Genomic DNA, 23,383 nt, shown 5'->3' with positions numbered 1-23,383 from the left:
GGGAGATTCTAATGCCCCTTGTGTTGAGTTTGCACACCTGGTGTCCGGATGGGGGTTCCAGAGTTCAAAGATGTGCAGGTTAGGTGGGGTCACAAGTATAGGGCAGGGGACTTGGCCTAGATAAGGGTGCAGACTTGGATGGGCTAATGACCTTCTGCACTGTATGGATTCTGGCAAAGTCAGTGACACCCAAATCCCATGAAAGAGAAAAAATTAGGAACAAAATAACAATTCAGAGATAAATTGTGCTGTGCTAATTTAATGGTTAAACACGATTTATTTTACAGGAGCAATCTCCATACAAAGGTTTCAGAACATTAGCAGTCAAACATCCCAGATTTGGATAGTGACATTGATGCTGCCAACAAAACATGGTGTTTACACATTCTGCCTAGAATGCTGGCAGCTAGATCAGAAAGCCACTGTCTATCTTTGCAGAACTGTGGAATGAGCATGCTTTGCCACATTAGGGCTACCACTTTAGAAAATTCAGACAGGTCAGTGGACAGATTCACAGCCTGAATTGGACTGCTCTTTTGAGCATAATGTGGATAGAAAACATTGAGAAAATGCAAACAGATTTCACAAAGTATTTTCCCCCCAATTTACAGGGTGAATTTTGTTGACAGTCCAATTTGACTGTTGGATATGAAAAAAGTGGCAACCCTACTGAATAAATACAGTAGCAACCAAATTAGGTCAATGGAAATCTTCTGCATCAATACAGTGGCACCGATTCATTCTTTATAAATCAAAAATACTAACATTTTACAATTTCTCACTTTCACATGATTAACATCTGGCCAGAAATCCAGGGAGTCTAAAAATGATACCCTCCCTTTAAAAAAAAGCAACACTGGATAAAATTATATTTAAGGACTGTAAAAAAAAAATGTATACCATGATGAAAAGGCAGTCTTCTGGAGACAGGCCAGTGTCTCTATTTTAAAGATGCTCTGCTCACACATAGCAGGACCAGGTTAGTTGGGTTGGCAGTCAGTCAATTTGCATCCTAATGGCAAAAGATCCCACTATAATGCTATGGGGGTTCTATTAGCAAACCTCCAACCAAATTAAATTTTTTCTCAAAGACAAGTCCAATACAGCAGACCCGATCAAAACTTCCTCACTTGGGGGGGCGGAGACACGAGAGAAGAAAAAAAAGAGGAAAATCTTACCAGGATTCTTCGCTCCAAGAAAAACATTACAATTTCAGTTTGAGATTATAGAACCCATAAGTATTACATGTATACAGTGATTCCAATTATACAAGTCAATGCTGCAGATACCATCAGGAGGTTACAACTGAAATTGTATACAGCATAAGATAGAAATGCAGAACACATGAAAAGTGTAGAAGTATAGAAAGAAAAGGACATTAGACAGGTCTCTGCAAAATGAATAAATTGTTAGCTCTGACCACAATACTGCTTAGGCAACCTCTTCATCCTCCTCAAATTCACCCTCTTCCTCAGCTGTAGCATCCTGGTATTGCTGGTACTCAGATACCAGGTCATTCATGTTGCTCTCAGCCTCAGTGAACTCCATCTCATCCATGCCCTCACCAGTGTACCAATGCAAGAAAGCTTTCCTCCGGAACATGGCAGTAAACTGCTCAGAGATGCGCTTAAACAGCTCCTGAATGGCTGTGCTGTTGCCAATGAAGGTGGCAGACATCTTCAGGCCTCTAGGTGGGATGTCACAGACAGCTGTCTTGACATTATTAGGAATCCATTCAACAAAATAGCTGCTGTTTTTGTTCTGTACATTTAACATCTGCTCATCCACCTCTTTCATGGACATGCGGCCTCGGAAAATGGCAGCAACTGTCAGGTAACGGCCATGGCGAGGGTCACAGGCAGCCATCATGTTCTTTGCATCAAACATCTGTTGGGTAAGCTCAGGTACTGTGAGGGCACGGTAATGCTGGCTACCACGGCTGGTCAGAGGAGCAAAGCCTGGGATGAAGAAGTGCAGACGGGGGAAGGGGACCATGTTCACTGCTAGTTTACGCAGGTCAGCATTGAGCTGACCAGGGAAACGCAGGCAGGTTGTTACACCACTCATGGTGGCTGACACAAGGTGGTTCAGGTCACCATAAGTGGGAGTTGTGAGTTTGAGGGTACGGAAGCAGATGTCATACAGTGCCTCATTATCAATGCAGAAGGTCTCATCAGTGTTTTCCACAAGCTGATGGACAGACAGAGTTGCATTATAAGGTTCTACTACAGTGTCTGACACTTTTGGTGAAGGCACAACGCTGAAAGTATTCATTATTCTGTCAGGGTATTCTTCACGGATTTTACTAATAAGGAGTGTTCCCATGCCAGAGCCAGTACCACCACCCAGTGAATGGGTGAGCTGGAATCCCTGGAGGCAATCACATCCCTCAGCTTCCTTCCGCACCACATCCAGAACGGAGTCGACCAGTTCAGCTCCTTCTGTGTAGTGACCTTTGGCCCAGTTGTTGCCAGCACCGCTTTGCCCTGAAACAAAGGATGCCATGTTTTAAAAGATTTTCTTTGTAGTAAAACTGCCAAGTTACAATGGTCTAGTTTTAACAATGCAGGCAATACTTGTGCACAATTTACATTTTAATTTGCATAATGGCAGACATACCCTTTATGCACAAGGAAGTGACTGCACTTTGCAACAATAAATATCTTATTTTCTATAATAGTTAGTTCATTGGTTGTAGAGTTTTGGGACATCAACAAGCCTAGAGTTTAGCTTTGAAGTGGTTAAGCTACGGCAATGTTTGAGTTCATTAATACCATGCGATTTAGTTAAGAATGGGAGCAGCAAGAGAATAGCAGTTATTTGACTGATGTGTAGATGGCCCGAATGCTGGGTGCCCAGCTTGACTCAAATTTGGGAATTTGATGGATTCCTGAAAAGCTCATTCATTGTAGGTGGTGTTCTTGTTTCAGCCTGAGCAAGTTAGTGAGGAAAAGGGACATCATCCAGTAGAGGGAGGAGACAGAGCGACATAAGGATCTTGTTGAACACTGACCAAACATTTTAGTATGGAATACTATGGTGGTTAATGGTAAGCAATGTTACAGTATATGCAGCAGTGGCAGTCAAATGGGGAGAGGATAGGAAACTTTGCTTACAAAAAAGGTGTTGGAAACATCAATGATTTCAAAAAGAAATTGAATGGACACTTAAGGAAATAAACAGGATAATATGTACAGGCTAGCAGTATACATTCATAAACCTAGGACAAAGTGCAATTCAGCCTCTCCTAATGAACTGACCCATTGTGTGCCCATCCAATCAGAATTCAAATAAAACATTTATCACATGACCTCCACTATACAAGAGCTATTTACACAAGTTTCACTTACCAAAAACAAAATTATCTGGCCTGAAGATCTGCCCAAAGGGTCCAGAACGAACGGAGTCCATTGTACCGGGCTCCAGGTCCACAAGGACAGCACGAGGGACATATTTGCCACCTGTTTGGAAATTGGGAGCAGATTAGAATACCATAAAAGTAACTCCAATCTAAGAAATTTATGTTTAAAAGCCTTTGATTACCTGAAGCTTCATTGTAATAGACATTAATCCTCTCCAACTGCAGGTCAGTGTCACCGTGGTAGGTTCCAGTGGGATCAATGCCATGTTCATCACTGATAACTTCCCAAAACTGAAGGATAAAGATATATCAGACATGTCAAACTTGTAGGTTTGCGTCAGTAATGTCATCATAATTCTTGAAAATTATTTCAGGCTTAATGAGTAAGCTACTTTCAGCACAACTCTTCATATGCAGAACCCCTCCCATTACCAAGATGTGTTTCAGCCCCCACTCACTTGGAATTGTGCTGCCTCACACATTGCACGAGTGGGCATGGTTTGAGTGATTGTAATTCACCTCAACACAGGAGCAGCAGCGGGAACAATTAAACATCTTTATCTTGCTTCCTTTCCCCTGAAAAGTTGATTAATGAGTAATCACTCAAAAATTCTAATTTGACATATTTAACAGCTAGTTTTTCACAAGCTGGAATCCTTACAATGGAATGCCAAGGACTAATCTGGGTTTGGTTCACCCAATTGTAATTGGTACAAAATTCAAATATCCTAAAACCAGCTTGAGAACAAACTAGTAATCAACTCATTTTACCAGAATGAACCATTTCCCCTTTTATTGCTCAATTCCAGTAATATTCACTTCAATAAAGCTACACAAAAACCACTCAAGACACCTCAACCCTTACCATCCATCTCCATTATCAAGGCCACCTCTATCCCTCAAGGACCCAAACCCCTCTAGCCTTTCAACCTAGTTCATTCATGCTTGCCCTAGAACTAACCCCTATCCAATACACCTGCCCTCACCCCACCTACAATTCCATTGCGTGTATCCTTTCCCACACCAAAGTTCTGCCGAGTTATCATTACAGTCCATAGACCCACGTTGGCTCCTGGTCCCCCTAACATCACCTTGACTTCATCAGAATTCTGGCCTTCTACAGGAACAGCAATTACTCTTCCCCAAAGCTGCATAATTCACTGCACACCCAAGTTTAGGTAGCTCCTTTCGCTTCAAATATTTAAAACCCCAATACACCTCAGGCCTCCTGAAATGAATTTGTACACAAGGTGTTACAAAATTAGTACTGGTTGTTGCTTTTCCAATTGCCCAAGTTCTTTTTGGCACCAAGGGGGTCTTTGGACTGCTTCCAACACAGCAACAAAGGCACAAGCTGCTGAAGACCGTCAGTTCTTTGGGAAAGATAGAGCCTGGTGTCAAAACCTCCCAACCTGTAGTTTGCTGTTCTCATGTGCCATGACTACCAAATATGGTAACCACTGCAGAACAGCTCATCAAGAGTTACCAGTCATGTTAGCACTATGGAATACACACATTTCCTCACTAATACCCATCTCCATTAAATTTCAACGATCATTGTTCTGCCCAACACATTGTGGCTCCTTCCAATTACAGTTTCAATCCCACTGCCCTCAGATGGTAATCTGCAAATTGACTACTTAGTAGTAATCTTTTGAAATCAAGTCATCACTGTAAACTAAAAACTGCAACTCTATCCTCACTAATCAGCCAGTACTAATGAGGAGTCTGCTTGCTATCACTGAACCCAAAGAACACACATTTGCTTTAATTCCTCCCTGCAAAAAAAAAAAACTCAATTTGTATGTGTGGTCATCTTCATATATTAATATGGTCAAAACTAGGCTAAACAGCCAGACTGACTATACTCGCAGGATATTGGCATAATATGCTGAGACACTCAAACCTGTCCAGGATGCAGCTTCACTGATCATTGTTTCTTTGGCAGTGTTTGAATGTATATCTCAGCTTCACCCCTTTTATAATTCAGATTTCAGTGATTGTGGCTGCAAGGAGATAGACCCTGTAGATGTTAAATCTTGCATTCTGAAGTGGCCCAAACAGTCAAATTACAATTTCACGATTCTTCATCGAAATCCATAATCAACTTTGCTTCGCAGCAATATAAAACTGAGCAAATGATGAGTAAGCCAAGGCTCCTGCTATACAGAAAGCACTGTTCATCAGACCTGGGGTTCTGCTCACTCATTTGATGCAAGCACCGTGGTCCACCAAGCAATATGCGACATCAGCATGTGCTGATCAGAATCCAACAGTGAATGATGAGCTTGAGGGGTGGCTAAAGTACGAGAAAAGGATTTGTCATATAAAAGCAGGAAGGTGACTGCAGTCACCTTTATCAGTATTCAATTTAATGAATTGATTTAATTTGCAAATGAACCTTTCTTCACCCTTCCCTACTCAGCATTCTTTTTAAATTCAATTTAATTGACCATCGTAAATGAAAACTATGCTTGGGAAAAGTGATGGACCCAATTGGACGTTTTTTCAAAAGCTGGTAGTATGGTGGGCCCCGTACTGTATGATTCAAGAGGAAATCACAATTTTGAACAGTATACAGAAATCAGAGTGCCACATATTTAAAGTAGCAATGGACAACCTACAGTCCATCAGATCAGAGTGCAGCCCGTACAACATTTTGTTGACTGTTGCCCATGCAGAATTGCCACATCCAGTGGCAGCCATAATGGGTAGCACGGTAGCATTGTGGATTACACAATCGCTTCACAGCTCCAGGGTCCCAGGTTAGATTCCGGCTTGGGTCACTGTCTGTGCAGAGTCTGCACATCCTCCCCGTGTGCGCGTGGGTTTCCTCCGGGTGCTCTGGTTTCCTCCCACAGTCCAAAGATGTGCAGGTTAGGTGGATTGGATATGATAAAATTGCCCATAGTGTCCAAAATTGCCCTTTGTGTTGGGTGGGGTTACTGGGTTATGGGGATGGGGGGGGGGGGGGGGGGGGGGGGGGGAGGTGAGGTGCTAACCTTGGGTAGGGTGCTCTTTCCAAGAGCCATTGCAGACTCGATGGGCTGAATGGCCTCCTTCTGCAAATTCTATGAAATCCCACTGGTTTGCATCCACGTTGCTCTTTTCCTACCAGCACACCTAATGTCTCACACGCCTAGGAGCCTACTGCTGCTTCAAGGACTTCCAAATTCAATTAAGTCCATGGGTTAAATATCAATCAAGTGACAAAGGCAGACAACTAGCTGGCAATTCACATGGGCATCAGTCTTATTCCAGGCAGCTAAGCCACAGCAGGTGTGCCCAATTTATGCCTCAATTATCTGATCACTGCCACCAGGGAATGTGCTGTGGGAAAATTGGCTGCTGTACTTTCCACATTACCTCGAATGCTTCATCAGGGTTTAGTGTCTCCAAAATCCTAAATTTTAGTCTCTTCATACACTGGATTCCCCCCATTTAGACACCAGGTGAGATTTCATGCAGTATGTTGTAGATTGAATTAATTTGCCATACAGCATTTTAGAAATGCATAGCTAGGAGTTGGACTTGAGCTGGTTAATTCCAGAGAATGCAATCTGATTAAAGTTACAAAAAAGTCAGAAGTTTAAATGAAGTAATTATTAAAATTACCACAAAATAATATCTGGTCCCTGGCACCAGCATGCATGTGCTTGAATAGCTGTTTCTAATCTCAAATCGGTTCATTGATGAAACCTCACGTCCAGGTTTCAAACATCGCGACACTGCTGACTTTGCAGAAATCCAAGGCGAGCTTCAGTTTGGTTCTGCACAGTGCAACCATATTTAATAAAGCAGATGGAAATCTTGAGATCAATCCCTCAAATGGTGGGCAGGGAAGAATGCTAGCAATGTTTCAGAAAATGGATAAATCACTTACAAAAATGGGTCCAATCATTTGGTGAAAGATGTGATCGTTCACAATCAGAGCACGCAAGGAGGAAGTGGCACGTTTAGTAAAGACTCACCTGCAAACGGGTGGATTCTGCATCCCTATTAAAACACCAGTCCATAAGCCTCTTAAGATCCAAATTTCATGAATTAGGATCATTTTATTAGTCTTTTTAAAAAAAAAGTAAACCCCAAAGGCCCCATCCTTTTAGTCGCTTTTGATCAAATTCAACCTTTTTTGCAATTGAGGAACTAACTCGATTTCCCAATGTAATGAGTAAACCTCCAGAAGGTTAAGCGCAAAAAGATTTCATTGATTAATAAACCTATCGCTACGAAGAGCCTCATAAGGGAGTTGCCCTATTCTTTGTTATCCCGACACCATTGATGAAATCCATCTTGGATCATCCGCCCAAAAAAATCAGCCTCATTTCCCGTTGTAATTATAAAAGAGCACCATCTTTAATCCGATTTAATCCAATTGCTCTAAAAGGAATTTTATCCTAAACTCCCTTACTCGGATTTAATGAACCAGCGCTCTTCCCCCTCCCAAACATTAATACCGTTCTGCCCCTGCACCAAAAAAATCCCTAATTGACACCGTTGATAAAGCCCAGTCATTCCAGGGGTATCACGCACGTTAATATACCCGAGACGATCCAGCCCTCACTAATCTTCGAAAGGAATCATGAAATGCTGCGTTAGCAACAATCCATTAATAATCGCGGATAAACCCAGAATTCAGGCATTATTGATTCGCCCCCTCCCATTTTGGAAGAAGCCGCCACGCCGCATTCTCCCGCTCAGACTCCATTACAGGGCCCAGCCGGGCAGGGCAGCCCTGCAGAGACCGCGGGAACCGCCCATACGCAGCACAATCAGGGAGTGGCGCTGCGGAGCAGCCATGCTGAAAAATGCGGGCGGCTCTCCCTCAGCTAGGCCGCACTGGCGCCTCGGCGGCTCCCCTCACCCGGCCCCCCTCACACACCTTGGCCCCGATCTGATTGCCGCATTGGCCGGCCTGAAGGTGCACGATCTCCCTCATCCTGGTTGCTCGGAGTTTTTTTTCCGCTCCTTCACTCTTCCAACACACGCGCCACTCCTCCCTCTGGTTGCCGAGCACAAAAGAACGAGACGCGCAAAGTGAGTGCTGCTGCCCGCGCTGCACCTTATATAGCCGTCCTGCTGAGCCCACCTTCGCCGGCCGGCTGCTGCCTCTGGTTGGCCGGCTGCGTCTTCCATCAGGGCCGCCGCTGTCTCTAATTGGCCGGCCAGCCCGTCCATCAGGGCCGCCGCTCCCTTTGCACACGAGCCGCGCTGTCAGCCGCCGGCTCTCACTATTGGCTGAAATCTGCTGCCTGGGCCAGAAACCAGCTACTCCCAATGATGGCTGCATTATGCTATTTAGCGATGCACCGGCCTTTGCACCATATGCAAAGTCAGTAGACGGATTGCAACAACCACACCTTTTTTTAACTTGCATTTTTACACTTTACATATATTTGCTTTATATTTTTAACATGTTATTGACGGACAAATACATATTAGACGTGACTCTCGGATCTAACCCGATGATTACTGCAGAGTAATTCCTTTGCATGAGCTATTTCTCCTGATGTCTTTTACATCCACCCGATCAGTCAGGTGGCACCTCAGTTTAACATCGCATCTGAAAGACTGTGACTCTGACTGTGCAGGGCTCCTTCAGTCCTACATTAGAGTGTTAGCTGCAAATGCATTGAAGAGGAAGAGGTCGGTGTGATGCATAGACTTGGTGGGCTGTATTGGCTGCTTCTGTGCTATAAAATACAATGTAAATCGGCAGCAGGGCAGCAAAGTGGTTAGCACTGTGGCTTCACAGCGGCTGGTCCCAGGTTCGATTCCCCGCTGGGTCACTGCGGAGTCTACATGTTCTTCCCGTGTCTCCAATGGGTTTCCTCCGGGTGCTGCGGTTTCCTCCCACTTTCCAAAGACGTGCAGGTTAGGTGGATTGGCCATGCTAAATTGCCCTTAGTGTCCAAAAAGGTTAGGAGGGGTTATCGGGTTATGGGGATAGGGTGGAAGTGAGGACTTAAGTGGGTCGGTGCTGACTCGGTGGGCTGAATGGCTCCTTGTGAACTGTATGTTCTATGTTAAGGAGCATAGACTGCTTATGGAAACCAAACTCAATCCTGTCTCTATGTGCGGAGGAGCAAATTTGGTGCTTCATGATTCTATAATTCTGACTGTTTTGTCCCTTGAGTGTGATCAGAGGGTACACATCTCACATTTGTCACTAGCAGTGGTGAATTAAAATACAAAGCAGTAACTTATCAATCCAGGAGTCAGGCAACAGTCACATGCAAGAGAGCTTTACACCGAGTAAATTATTCACAGAAGCTGAAGCAACAGCACAGCTGGCAATTCCCAATGGTTAACTGAAAGTGAAAATCGCTTATTGTCACGAGTAGGCTTCAATGAAGTTACTGTGAAAAGCCCCTAGTCGCCACATTGCAGCGCCTGTTCGGGGAGGCTAGTATGGGAATTGAACCGTGCTGCTGGCCTGCTTGGTCTGCTTTAAAAGCCAACGATTTAGCCCAGTGTGCTAAACCAGCCCCTCTGCTGTGATCAGGGGGGAAAAAATCTGTTCTGCCAGACCCTATCAACAAATTCTGAAAAAGACCTGCTGGTAAATATATAATTCCTTTCCAAAAAATATAACAGCAACATCAACTTGCATTAACATAGCACCTTTAACATCAAAAAATGCCCAGAGCACTTTTATGAGCATTATTTTTTTTTTTTTTTTTATAAATTTAGATTACCCAATTATTTTTTCTATTAAGGGGCAATTTAGCATGGCCAATCCACCTACTCTGCACATTTTTTTTGGGTTGTGGGGGCGAAACCCACGCAGACACGGGGAGAATGTGCAAACTCCACACGGACAGTGACCCAGAGCCGGGATCGAACCTGGGACCTCAGCGCCGTGAGGCGGTTATGCTAACCACTAGGCCACCGTGCTGCCCTTTATGAGCATTATTAAACAACATTTTATACCAAGCCACACATTAGGATCGGTGATCAAAAGCTCGGTCAAAGATGTAGATTTTAAGGAATGTCTAAAAGGAAGAGAGCAAAGTTATGAGGTATAGTAAGAGAATTCAAGAGCTTAGGACCTTGGCAACAGAAGGTCTCCACCATTTCCGCCGCCGTTGGAGTGAAGAAAATTAGGTATGCCTCTCACACTCTAGCAAGCGAGAAAGATAGAGCACAGCCCATGGAAAAAACTTGCGCGTGGAGTCTTTGAACATGGGGAGGCTAATTGGCTGCTGTTGCCACATGGTTTTGGAAAGTCCATCTCTTGCCAAAGGCTCATCAGAAGGATTTACAGGTTGATAATCCGGAGAACTTTGTTTTAAGCCCTTATCGCCCGGTTCCTGGAGGAGATTTGAGGTGGAATTTGTTCAGTTTGATGGGTTAGGAGTCCCACATCAAAGGAATGCCTAATAAATACAAAACTCGGCAGCAGAAAAATGAGGAATCTAATCGTTGGACTCAGAGGTTTCGAGAGCGACTTCCGGTTGCGGCTATGACCAGCTAAGTCGCACGTTTGGCTGCTCCTGCTACAAAGGTGTTTTCGGGCCGATTGGAGGGCCCCAACGGCGCTGTAAGGACAAATCCCGGTGGGGGAAGGCTCCCTGAAGAGAACCAGACCAACTTTATGGTCGGTACCCGGAGTGGGGTGGTAAAGAAAGCAACAGCAGCTCCCAAAAAAAAGCGGGGGAAGAAGACCAAAATGGCGGCCGGTGGAGCACCCGAGGAATGGAGGAAATGGGCGGAGGAGCAGCAGGCCGCTCTCCTGCGCTTCTTTACGGAGCTGAAAATGGAGCTCTTGGAGTCAATGAATGCGACGACCACCAGGCTGATGGGAGCCCAGGCGACCCAAGAGGCGTCGATTCGGGAGCTGCAACAGGAGATGACTGTGAGGGAGGAGGAGGCCACGGTCCTCGTGGGAAAGGTAGAGGTGCACGAGGCACTCCACCTGAAATGGCAGAGCCGTTTTGAGGAGCTGGATACCCGAATGAGGCGGAAGAACCTGAGGATCTTGGGCCTGGCAGAAGGCCTGGAGGGGTCAGACCTCCCGGGATATGTAGCAGAAATGCTGAGCTCCCTGATGGGGGCAGGGGCCGTCCCTTCGCCCCTGGAGCTGGAAGAGGCCTACAGGGTCATGGCTAGGAGGCCAAGAGCAAATGAGCCCCCGAGGGCGGTGCTGGTGCGGTTCCAGCGACTCAGCGATCGGGAGAGAGTGCTGGAGTGGGCCAAGAGGGAAAGGAGCAGCAAGTGGGAGAATTCGACGGTGAGGGTCTACCAGGACTGGAGTGCGGAGGTGGCAAAGCGGCGGGCCCGGTACAACCGGACGAAGGCGGTGCTACATGCAAAACGGATCAGGTTCGGAATGCTGCAGCCAGCGCGCTTGTGGGTCACCTACAGGAACCAACACCACTATTTTGAGTCCCCAGAGGAGGCGTGGGCCTTTGTACAGGAAGAGAAACTGGACTCGAATTAGACCCAGGGGATACTTGGCGGCCGTAGCCGCTCGGGTACTTTCAGCTGAATTCTTTGTTTGGATTTTGAACTCTTGCTGTGGTTTTTCTTCTGATGTTTTTTCCCCCTTTGCCAACTTCCCTTAGTTATTGTTATTGTGGTTATTCATGGTTATTTATGGTTATTTATGCTGTTTGGTAGAGGGCGACTGTTAAGTACATTGTTATTTGTTATTTATCTGTTATTTATAATGTTAAGTTGGGGAGGTGGGACGGGGGGGAGAGCAGATCGGGGATATGGGCTCCTAGGGGGGGTTCTTTTACAGGCATGGACGGGGACGGGGGTGGAACTGAAGATGGCGGGGTGGGGTGTGGCAGGGCGAAAGCGCGGGCTTTCCTCTGTTTTCCCGCGCGCGGGGCAGAGGAGGGGGGAGGGGAGGAGTGCGGGGCGTGGCTAGCAATGGCGACCTTTCCCGCGCTGGAGCGGGGCCAGGGAGGAGTGGCAAGGGGGGGGGAGGCCCCCCCCCCGAGCCGGGGGGAGTCGGAGTGGGGCAGGAGCAGCCGGGTCAGCGTGAACCAGCTGACTTACGGGAGTACGATGGAGGGTACATCGCGGCTAGGAGGGGTCCTAGCCTGGGGGGGGGGGGAGGGGGGTTAGGGAGGGACACCGGGTTGCTGCTGAAAAGACCAGAAACGGGAAGTGGAGGACTGGAGAGGTGGGGGGAGGGGGACATCGCCATGGGGAGCGGGTCAGAAGGGGAGGGTCGACCCGGGGCGAGCAGGGAACAGGACATGGCTAATCGGCAGGGGAAGGGGGCGGGTCGTCCCGCGACCCGGCTGATCACTTGGAACGTGAGGGGGTTGAATGGGCCGGTCAAGAGATCAAGGGTATTCTCACACCTGAAGGGACTGAAGGCTGATGTAGCAATGTTACAGGAGACCCATTTGAAGGTAGTGGACCAGGTTCGCCTGAGAAGGGGGTGGGTGGGACAGGTGTTCCACTCTGGATTGGACGCAAAGAACCGGGGGGTGGCGATTCTGGTGGGAAAGAGGGTGTCGTTCGTGGCGGAGGAGGTGGTGGCGGATAAGGAGGGTAGGTATGTGATGGTGAAGGGTAAGCTGCAGGGGGAGAAAGTGGTGATGGTCAACGTATATGCCCCAAACTGGGATGACGCGGGTTTTATGAGGCGCCTATTGGGCCTCATTCCGGGACTGGAGGCAGGGGGCTTGATCATGGGGGGGGACTTTAACACAGTGCTGGACCCCGGGCTAGACAGATCGAGCGCAAGGACCAATAGGAGGCCGGCAGCGGCAGAAGTGCTGAGGGGGTACATGGAGCAGATGGGAGGAGTAGACCCATGGAGGTTTGGTAGGCCGAGGGCGAGGGAGTATTCCTTTTTCTCCCACGTCCATAGAGTGTACTCCAGAATCGATTTCTTCGTGTTGAGCAGGGGGCTGATCCCGAGGGTACGGGAAGCTGAGTACTCGGCCATTGCGATCTCTGATCATGCACCGCATTGGGTGGATGTGGAAATGGGGGAGGCGCGGGACCAGCGCCCGCTGTGGCGGCTGGATGTGGGGCTGTTAGCGGACGACGAGGTGTGTAAAAGGGTCCGGAAGAGCATTGAGAGCTATCTGGACTTGAATGACACGGGTGAGGTGCAGGTGGGGATGGTCTGGGAGGCCCTGAAGGCAGTGATCAGGGGAGAGCTGATCTCCATAAGGGCGCATAGAGAAAGAAAGGAGAGGCAGGAGAGGGAGAGGCTGGTGGGGGAGCTATTGGAAGTGGATAGGAGATATGCGGAGGCACCAGAGGAGGGGCTGCTGGAAGAACGGCGCAGCCTGCAGGTCAAGTTCGATCTGCTGACCACCAGGAAGGCAGAGACGCAGTGGAGAAGGGCACAGGGCGCGGTCTATGAGTATGGGGAAAAGGCGAGCAGGATGCTGGCACACCAGCTTCGCAAACGAGATGCGGCTAGGGAGATTGGGGGAGTGAAGGAGAGGGGCGGGAAGGTAGTGCAGAAGGGGCAAGAAGTGAACGGGGTCTTCAGGGATTTTTACAAGGAGTTGTATCGGTCTGAGCCGCCGACAAGGAGAGGGGGAATGGAGGACTTCCTAAACAAATTGAGGTTCCCAAGGGTCCAGGAGGGGCTGGTAGAAGGGCTGGGGGCGCCAATAGGGCTAGAGGAGCTAGTCAAGGGAATAGGTCAGATGCAAGCGGGGAAGGCGCCGGGGCCAGATGGGTTCCCGGTGGAATTCTATAAGAAAAATGTGGACTTGGTGGGACCGGTACTGGTACGAGCCTTTAATGAGGCGCGAGAGGGGGGGGTTCTGCCCCCGACAATGTCGCAGGCTCTGATCTCCCTGATATTGAAGCGGGATAAAGACCCCGTGCAGTGCGGGTCCTACAGGCCTATCTCGCTTCTGAACGTGGATGCCAAGTTGCTGGCAAAGATCCTGGCAGCTAGAATAGAGGATTGTGTGCCAGGGGTAATCCATGAGGACCAGACGGGGTTCGTGAAGGGGCGGCAGCTCAACACGAACGTGCGGAGATTGCTGAATGTAATTATGATGCCGGCAGTGGAGGGGGAGGCTGAGATAGTGGTAGCGCTGGACGCGGAGAAGGCATTCGATAGGGTGGAGTGGGAGTACCTGTGGGAGACGTTGAAACGGTTTGGGTTTGGGGAAGGGTTTATTAAGTGGGTGAAGTTGCTCTACTCGGCCCCGACGGCGAGTGTAGTGACAAACGGGAGGAGGTCGGAGTATTTCGGGCTCCACCGAGGGACCAGGCAGGGATGTCCCCTATCCCCCCTACTTTTCGCACTGGCGATTGAACCGTTGGCGATGGCACTGAGGGGTTCAGGGGGGTGGAGAGGACTGACTAGGGGAGGGGAGGAACATCGAGTATCGCTGTATGCGGATGATCTACTGCTGTACGTGGCAGACCCAGAAGGGGGAATGCCGGAGATAATGGAACTATTAGCAGAGTTTGGGGACTTTTCGGGGTACAAATTAAATTTGGGCAAAAGCGAGGTTTTTGTGATACACCCGGGGGACCAGGGAGAGGGTATTGGGAGACTCCCCTTCAAGCGAGCAGGAAAGAGCTTTAGGTACTTAGGGGTGCAGGTGGCAAGGAACTGGGGGACCCTCCACAAGTTGAACTTTTCCAGGCTGGTGGAACAGATGGAGGAGGAGTTTAAGAGGTGGGACATGGTACCGTTGTCGCTGGCGGGGAGGGTGCAGTCAATCAAAATGACGGTCCTCCCAAGGTTCTTGTTTTTATTTCAGTGCTTGCCCATCTTCCTCCCTAGGGCCTTCTTCAAAAAGGTGACGAGTAGCATCATGAGCTACGTGTGGGCGCATGGCACCCCAAGGGTGAGGAGGGTCTTTTTGGAGCGGAGTAGGGACAGTGGAGGGCTGGCACTGCCCAATCTCTCGGGGTACTACTGGGCGGCAAATGTGTCAATGGTGCGCAAGTGGATGATGGAAGGGGAGGGGGCAGCTTGGAAACGAATGGAGAGGGCGTCCTGTGGCAACACAAGCCTGGGGGCCCTAGTAACGGCACCATGGCCGCTCCCCCCCACGAGGTACACCACGAGCCCGGTGGTGGCGGCCACCCTCAAGATATGGGGGCAGTGGAGGCGACATAGGGGTGAAATGGGAGGTCTGTTGGCGGCGCCAATAAGAGGGAACCATAGATTCATCCCGGGGAACATCGACGGGGGATTTCAGAGCTGGTACAGGGTGGGCATACGGCAGCTGAAGGACCTGTTTATAGAGGGGAGGTTTGCGAGCCTGGGAGGGCTGGAGGAGAAGTTTGAGCTCCCCCCGGGAAACATGTTCAGATATTTACAAGTGAAGGCATTTGCTAGGCGGCAGGTGGAGGGGTTTCCCCTGCTCCCCAGTAAGGGGGCGAGTGATAGGGTGCTCTCGGGGGTCTGGGTCGGAGGGGGGAAGATATCAGACATCTACAAGATAATGCAGGAGGCGGAAGCAGCATCGGGGGAGGAGCTGAAAGCCAAGTGGGAAGGGGAGCTGGGAGAGCAGATAGAAGACGGGACGTGGGCGGATGCACTGGAGAAGGTCAACTCTTCCTCCTCGTGTGCGAGACTGAGCCTCATTCAATTTAAGGTGCTGCATAGAGCTCACATGACGGGGACAAGGATGAGCCGGTTCTTTGGGGGTGAGGACAGGTGTGTCAGATGTCTGGGAAGCCCAGCGAACCATGTGCATATGTTCTGGGCATGTCCGGTGCTGGAAGGGTTCTGGAAGGGGGTGGCAAGGACGGTGTCGAAGGTGGTGGGGTCCAGGGTCAAACCAGGATGGGGGCTTGCGATCTTTGGGGTCGGGGTAGAACCGGGGGTACAGGAGGCTAGGGAGGCCGGAATACTGGCCTTTGCGTCCCTAGTGGCTCGACGAAGGATATTAATTCAATGGAAGGACGCGAGGCCTCCAAGCGTTGAAACTTGGATTAACGATATGGCTAGCTATATTCAGCTAGAAAGGATCAAATTTGCCCTGAGAGGGTCGGTACAGGGATTCGCCAGGCGGTGGCAACCTTTCCTTGACTTTTTAGATCAGAGATAGACGTTCGGGGTCGTGGCAGCAGCAACCCGGGGGGGGGGGGGGGGGGGGGGAGGGAGGGAGGGGGGGGGAGGGGAGGGCAGCAAGGGTCGTGGGGGGACACGCACGACTGTAACGCGGGCAAGCCTGCTCGCTGCTCATGTCTGAAACTGTAGGCTGCCTTGGTTGTTAAGGTTGCCTGGGGGGGGGGGGGGAGGACTGGTGCGCGCGAGAGGGCGGGCGAGGGAGGGACATTTGCCTAGAGGGATTGTGTTGTAAATAATTTAAAAATTAGTAGGGGTAAATGTCTGTATGGAAAAACTCTTTCAATAAAAATTATTTAAAAAAAAAAAAGAGGTTTCGAGAGCTTTGTTAAGGAAATGGTGGAGACTCGTGCAGCATCAATGGTCTCTCCTCTAACCGCTGAGATGCTTCCAGGCATCTTGGTGGCGGAGCTCAAGAAACTACCATGGAAGGTCTTGGAGGACCATGAGAGGACAATTGAGGGGCCGATGTCCACTATTCCAGCGGCCTTGGCAAAAATTGATGGAGTGATAAAGGCGTAGGGTCGGTGCTAAAGGAATTGGAGGTTGTCCTTTAAAGGCAATCTGACCAGATCATCTCCCTGGAACCGGAGATGGTACAGGTGTCTGGTAACTACAAGGCATTAAGGGCCAAAGTAGAAGATTTGGAAAATCGCTCCAGAAGGCAGAATTTGATGGTTATCGAGCTGCCAGAGGGCTTGGAGGGTGCGAATCCAACATTTATGTTCCAGATGTTTGGGAATATGGCGTAGTGGGGGGAAATGGAGTCCCCTGAGCTGATCGGGCCCACAGGTCATTGAGGCAGAAGGCCCAAGCTGGTGAGCTATCGCATGTGATCATCATGCTGTTTCACAAGTTATCAAGCAAGGGAAAGAGTCCTGCGGTGAGCAAAAGATCATCGAGACTCCAGACTGCCATGCCGTAAGGATCTACCAGGATATTGCAGCAGAGCAAGCCAAGAGGCGGGCAGCATTCAACAGGGCCAAGGCCGCAGTGTATAGGAACAATGTTCAATTTGGCATGGTTTACCCTGCCCTCCTTTGAGTGGCTTATGAATCAAAATATTATTACTTTGAGACTCTGGAGGAGACGGAGGCATTTGTGCAGTAGCATGGACTGGGATTGAGAGAACTGAGAATTATATTGGTTGCGAGATGTCTGTCTGAGGATGGGAGTGTGATTTTGGAGATTTTATGGGTGTTTATTGGGCGGTTTGGAGTTTTGGGATTGAGCTGGAGCGTTGCCCATTTGTGGCTACCTTTGGGGTCTTGGACTCGCTGCAGTTGGGGGCGAAGGCAGATGCTTTTGCCTTCACCTCGCAAATGGCCCGAAGGTGAGTTCTGTTTGGGTGGACGACTGATTAAGCACCTTATGGAGTTTCTGCACTTAGAAAAGGTCAAGTATACCATGAGGGGGGGGTCGACATAAGGTTTCTAATTGAGATGGCAGCCTTTCATTTCCTGTTTCAGGGAGCTGATCACCATAAAATGTTGGGGGGGGGTTGTTTCTGGGTTCGTGTCTATTTTTGACTTGTGTGTTTTTCTGTTTTGGTGTGGGAAGTGGGGTGGTTGAGTTTGGAATTGTGTTTACTCTATATTATGGGTTTACGGTGATATATTGAAAACATTTTCTCAATGAAAGTATTTTATAATATATTTTATAAAAAAGAAGAATGACCATCAAGTTCAGGGGTGGGACCAAAACCAGAATTGGCTCACAAGAGCAGGTCAGAGGCTGGGAATTCTGTAATGGGTAACTCTCTGCCTGACTCCTCAAACTTTGTCCGCCATCTGCAAAGCATTTGCCTGGATGAGTGCAACTCCAACAACACTCAAGAACCATCCAGGACAAAGCAGCCTGATTGGCACCCTGTCCGCCACCTTAAAAATTCACTCCCTCCAGCACACAGTGGCAACGGTGTGTACGATCGATAAGATGCACTGATTTGGGCAGCATGGTGGCCTAGTGGTTAGCACAACCGCCTCACGGCGCTGAGGTCCCAGGTTCGATCCCGGCTCTGGGTCACTGTCCGTGTGGAGTTTGCACATTCTCCCCGTGTCTGCGTGGGTTTCGCCCCCACAACCCAAAAATGTGCAGAGTAGGTGGATTGGCCACGCTAAATTGACCCTTAATTGGAAAAAATAATTGGGTAATCTAAATTTAAAAAAAAAAATTCTTTTAAAAAAAATGCACTGATTTGATTTGATTTGATTTATAATTGTCAAATGTATTAGTATACAGTGAAAAGTATTGTTTCTTGCATGCTGTACAAACAGTGCATACCGTACATAAGGAAGGAAGGAGAGACTGCAGAATATAATGTTACAGTTATAGCAAGGTGTAGAGAAAAGATCAACTTAATACGAGGTAGGTCCATTCAAAAGTCTGATGGCAGTAAGGAAGAAGCTGTTCTTGAGTCGGTCGGTACGTGACCTCAAACTTTGGTATCTTTTACCTGACGGAAGGAGGTGGAAGAGAGTCACTATCTGTGCGGAGTCTGCACATCCTCCCCGTGTGTGCGTGAGTTTCCTCCGGGTGCTCCGGTTTCCTCCCACAGTCCAAAGATGTGCAGGTTAGGTGGATTGGCCATGATAAATTGCCCTTAGTGTCCAAAATTGCCCTTAGTGTTGGGTGGGGTTACTGGGTTATGGGGATAGGGTGGGGGTGTTGACTTTGGGTAGGGTGCTCTTTCCAAGAGCCGGTGCAGACTCGATGGGCCGAATGGCCTCCTTCTGCACTAAATTATATGATATCTGTGATATGTCCAGGGTGAGTGGGGTCCTTAATTATGCTGGCTGCCTTTCTGAGGCAGCGGGAATTATAGATAGAGTCAATGGATGTGGGCTGGTTTGCGTGATGGACTGGGCTACATTCACGACCTTTTGTAGTTTTCTGCGGTCTTGGGTAGAGCAGGCTCCATACCAAGCTGTGATACAACCAGAAAGACTACTTTCTATGGTGCATCTGTAGAAGTTGGTGAGGGTCGTAGCTGACATGCCAAATGTCCTCAGTCTTCTGAGAAAATAGAGTCGTTGGTGGGCTTTTTTAACTATAGTGTCAGCATGGGGGGACCAAGACAGGCTGTTGGTGATCTGTACACCTAAAAACTTGAAGCTCTCGACCCTTTCTACTTTGTTCCCATTGATGTAGACAGGGGCACGTTCTCCACTACGCTTCCTGAAATCGGTGATAATCGTTTTGTTGACATTGAGGGAGAAATTATTGTCGTCGCACCAGCACACACCAGTGCTCCACACTGCAGCAGGGGCAGCACAGTGGCTCAGTGGGTTAGCCTTGCTGCCTCACGGCACCGAGGTCCCAGGTTCGATCCCGGCTCTGGGTCACTGTCCGTGTGGAGTTTGCACATTCTCCCCGTGTTTGTGTGGGTTTCGCCCCTACAACCCAAAGATGTGCAGGTTGGGTGGATCGGCCACGCTAAATTGCCCCTTAATTGGAAAAAATTAATTGGGTACTCTAAATTTTAGGAAAAAAAAGATAAAGATGCACTGCAGCAAATCCCCAAGGCTGCTTGACATCATCTTCCACACCTGCAACCTCTACCATCTAGAAGGGCAATGGCAGCAGGGCACATGGGAACACTACCGCCTGCAATTTCCTCTCCCAAGTCAACACCGTTCCAAGTTGGAAATATATCACCGTTCCTTCACTGTCGCTGGCACAAAATCCTGGAACTCCGTCTCTGACAGCACTGTGGGTGTACTTACATCCCATAGACTTGAGCAGTCCAAGAATGCAGCTCATCACCGCCTTCTCAAGGACAATTGGGGATGGGCAATAAATGCTGCCCTCGGCAATGATGTCCACATTCTGTGAACAAATAACAAAAGAGCCAGCCACAGGGCCTCCTCAGAACAGGTATGTGCAAGAGGGCAGAAACAGAGGAATGCAGTGATCCTGGTGACTTCTTAGCCTGGAAGAGGTCACAGAATAGGGATGGGTGAGACTATGGAGGGTTTTGAAAACATGAGAATTTTAATATTGAGGCATCAACGGACTGGGAACCAATGTAGGTAAGAGGCGATGGGAGAATAGGACTTGGGCTTCGGACACAGATAGTTTAGCTTTAGGTTACAGCAACAATGTGTCGAATACGCGAGGATTCTTGGTTTTAGTCATTTTCTTTCTCTGAAGTTCGAATAAGTTCTTTGCCAAGGTCAAGCAATCAAAATGCTAATCATCCTCACAGCTTAGTATATATACTGACACAAGTTCTTATAATTGTTCTATTTTGTTTCCTGTTAACTTTCTAAATCTTCAGAAATCTGTTTGGCAAATGAGAACAACTAGAGGCGATATTGTAGTCTGTCAAATGTTGCTTGTATTATTCCTGGTGCCACTTTCCATGGGGAACTTTAATCTGTTTGAGGGAGATGATGATAATTTTCTTTTTATGCAGCAAGTACGTAATTGTGATCAGGAACACTCTCTGAAAATATGGTGGAAGCAGATTCTACACTAACTATCTAAAGAGAATTGGTTAAATAATCGAGGGGGAAAACATTGCAGACACATGGGGCAAGAGCAGAGGAATGTGACTAACTGTATCATTACTTCACTGTCACTGGGTCAAAATGCTGGAACTCCCCCCTAACAGCACTGTGAGTGTACCTACACCACATGGACTGCAGCGGTTCAAGAAGGCAGCTCACCACCACCTTCTCAAGTGAATTAAGGATGGACGATAAATTGTGGCCTAGCCAGTGACACCCACATCCTGCGAAATAGTGAAAAAAAGAGTTCACACATGCTCAATGGGTCAAATCATAGAATCATAGAATTTACAGTGCAGAAGTAGGCCATTTGGCCCATCGAGTTTGCACCCGCCCTTGAAAGAGCACCCTACTTAAGCCCACACCTCCACCCTATCCCCGTAACCCAGTAAACTCACCTAACCTTTTTGGATACTAAGGGCAATTTAGCATAGCACCCATCTCTCACAATCACATTCCACAAATGTTATTCCATCATCTCCATACATTCCATTTTTCAGACTCATAATTCTGTTTCCTGTCCTTTCCGGAGGCAAGTACACAACAGAGAGGGGCAGAGAACTAGACATGGCCCTGAGGTCATTGTCGCTCTGACACTGGAGGAGGCGAAGGCCTTTGAGATTGGCTGGGTGGCACATCCATGGGTGTAAGGATGGAGAGATGAGGTTGCCCACATATGTGGTGACAGAATTAGATATCACATTGGCCACTTGGCATAGCCCTGCTGTCAGCACTAACTGAAATGGCAATATCAGCACAGTGTAGAGTTTGAACTATTTCCTTGTGTCAGTTCGAAATCATGCCTTTCAACTCCCACAAGTCTTTCAAACGTGATAGAGGAAGAGCAGCAAGAGAAGGTAGAGGAATTCGCAGAGGAGGTTGCACGCTTCACCACCATAAAGCTCCTTGGGTGCTGGAGGAGAGAGAGCTAGGTTGTCAAATGATGAGGTGCACATCACATGTGGAACATCAGTGGTCGCCTGGAAAATCAGACATAGCAGACAAGCGAGTATATGCCGGCCTGGTCAACGGCCTGCACACTCTGTCTGCTACTTTGAAGAAAAGTCTTGCTGAAGTGCAGCAAAGTACTCTCCACCCTTGGTTGGCAGGGGTGTGCAGATGGGCCGTGAGGGGAAAGATAGAGGAAGAGCACACAGGAAGCGGGGACTCTTTTGAAGGTGCTCCCACTTCTTATCCATCATGCCACCACCACAACCACACCCCTCCCCAGCTCTCAAACAGAGATCCATATGCTGCCTCTTGCCACAATGACTCAGTCTTCCCCTGCTCAAGTGCAGATGAAGTAGTCTTTCGCGGCACCCTCATGAGCTCCAAAACACAGAGAATGTCAACCAGGTGTATTTCAGCTAACAGTGGGGCAGTACGGTAGCACACTGCTGCCTCACGGCACAGAGGACCCAGGTTCAATCCTGGCTCAGGATCACTGTCCATGGGGAGTCTGTTTAAGTCTCATGCCCACAACCCAAAGATTTTTTAAAAATAAATAAATTTAGAATATCCAACTCATTTTTTCCAATGAAGGGGCATTTTAACGTGGCCAATCCACCTAACCTGCACATCTTTGGGTTGTGGGGGTGAAACCCACGCAGACACGGGGAGAATGTGCAAACTCCTCACAGACAGTGACCCAGGGCCGGGATTCGAACCCGGGTCCTCAGCGCCGTAGGCAGCAATGCTAACCACTGTGCCACCGTGCCGCCCCCACAACCCAAAGATGTGCAGGGTTGGTGGATTGGCCATGCTAAATTGCCCCTTAATTGGAAAGAAGAAGAAATTTTTTTTAAAAGTATTTCAGCTAACAGCAGGAAGACGAGGGGCGCGATTCTCCGCAAATGTGGCGAATCGTAAAGGCTGCCGTAAAACTGGCTGTGTTTCACGGCAGCCTCCGTGCCCCCTCCCGGGACCCGATTCTCCCCCCCCCCCCCCCCCCCCCCCGCCCCGGGTCGGGGCTAGCAGCGGGGTTCCGTGAAGCACGGCATCGCGGACTTAGCGACCGCCGCTAAGTCCACGCGTCAAGCATGACGCCGGCTGACGCGCACGATGACGTCAGCCGAGTTGGAGCCGTCCAACCCGCGCATGCGTGGGACCATCATCTCCCTCGGCCGCCCCGCGGACTGATCCTGCGGGGCGGCGGAGGGAGAAAGAGTGCGTCCGTTACGGTGGGCACCGATCGCAGGCCCATGCCCCCCTTGGCATGGCCGTGGTTCTGCCATGCCAATCGGGGCCCTGGATGCCCAGAACGGGCATGTTGCGGCAGTTTTTATGACGGCAGCAAGCAGGTGTGTTTGCTGCCATAAAAACGGTCGTAAAGGCCTGGGTACTCTGCAAATCGGCCTGGGGAGAATCGCTGTTCGCCGTAAAAAACGGCGAGCAGCGATTCGTGTCGTGGGATGGCCGTGTGGGGGGGGGGGGGGGGGGGGGGCAGAATAGCGGGAGGGCGTGAAAAATGTCGGGGACGCCCTC

The 23,383-nt window shown here is 48.9% G+C and overlaps 1 protein-coding gene across 1 annotated transcript; it reads right to left on the bottom strand.

The window, feature by feature from the left end:
* Positions 1-231: 231 nt before the first annotated feature.
* Positions 232-8,420, bottom strand: LOC119955627 (tubulin beta chain-like). Its single transcript, XM_038782027.1, has 4 exons — positions 8,244-8,420; positions 3,544-3,652; positions 3,351-3,461; positions 232-2,486 (listed from the first exon to the last, which is right to left on the bottom strand). The coding sequence occupies exons 1-4, from the start codon at positions 8,298-8,300 to the stop codon at positions 1,432-1,434; spliced, it is 1,332 nt and encodes a 443-aa protein (XP_038637955.1). The 5' UTR covers positions 8,301-8,420; the 3' UTR covers positions 232-1,431.
* Positions 8,421-23,383: the final 14,963 nt, after the last annotated feature.

The sequence above is a fragment of the Scyliorhinus canicula genome, chromosome 21 (genome assembly GCF_902713615.1).
Source record: "Scyliorhinus canicula chromosome 21, sScyCan1.1, whole genome shotgun sequence".
Taxonomy (NCBI): Eukaryota; Metazoa; Chordata; class Chondrichthyes; order Carcharhiniformes; family Scyliorhinidae; genus Scyliorhinus; species Scyliorhinus canicula.
The sequence above is the reverse complement of the archived record's forward strand: the minus strand, read 5'-3'. Positions and strand labels throughout refer to the sequence as shown.

Bases quoted from the DNA above. Each gene is read 5' to 3' on its own strand.
- LOC119955627 (XM_038782027.1), bottom strand. From the start codon at position 8,300: ATGAGGGAGATCGTGCACCTTCAGGCCGGCCAATGCGGCAATCAGATC. The intron at 3,653-8,243 runs GTGTGTGAGGGG...TTTATCCTTCAG, and splicing joins GCAATCAGATCGGGGCCAAG to TTTTGGGAAGTTATCAGTGA. The intron at 3,462-3,543 runs GTAATCAAAGGC...ATTTCCAAACAG, and splicing joins CTATTACAATGAAGCTTCAG to GTGGCAAATATGTCCCTCGT.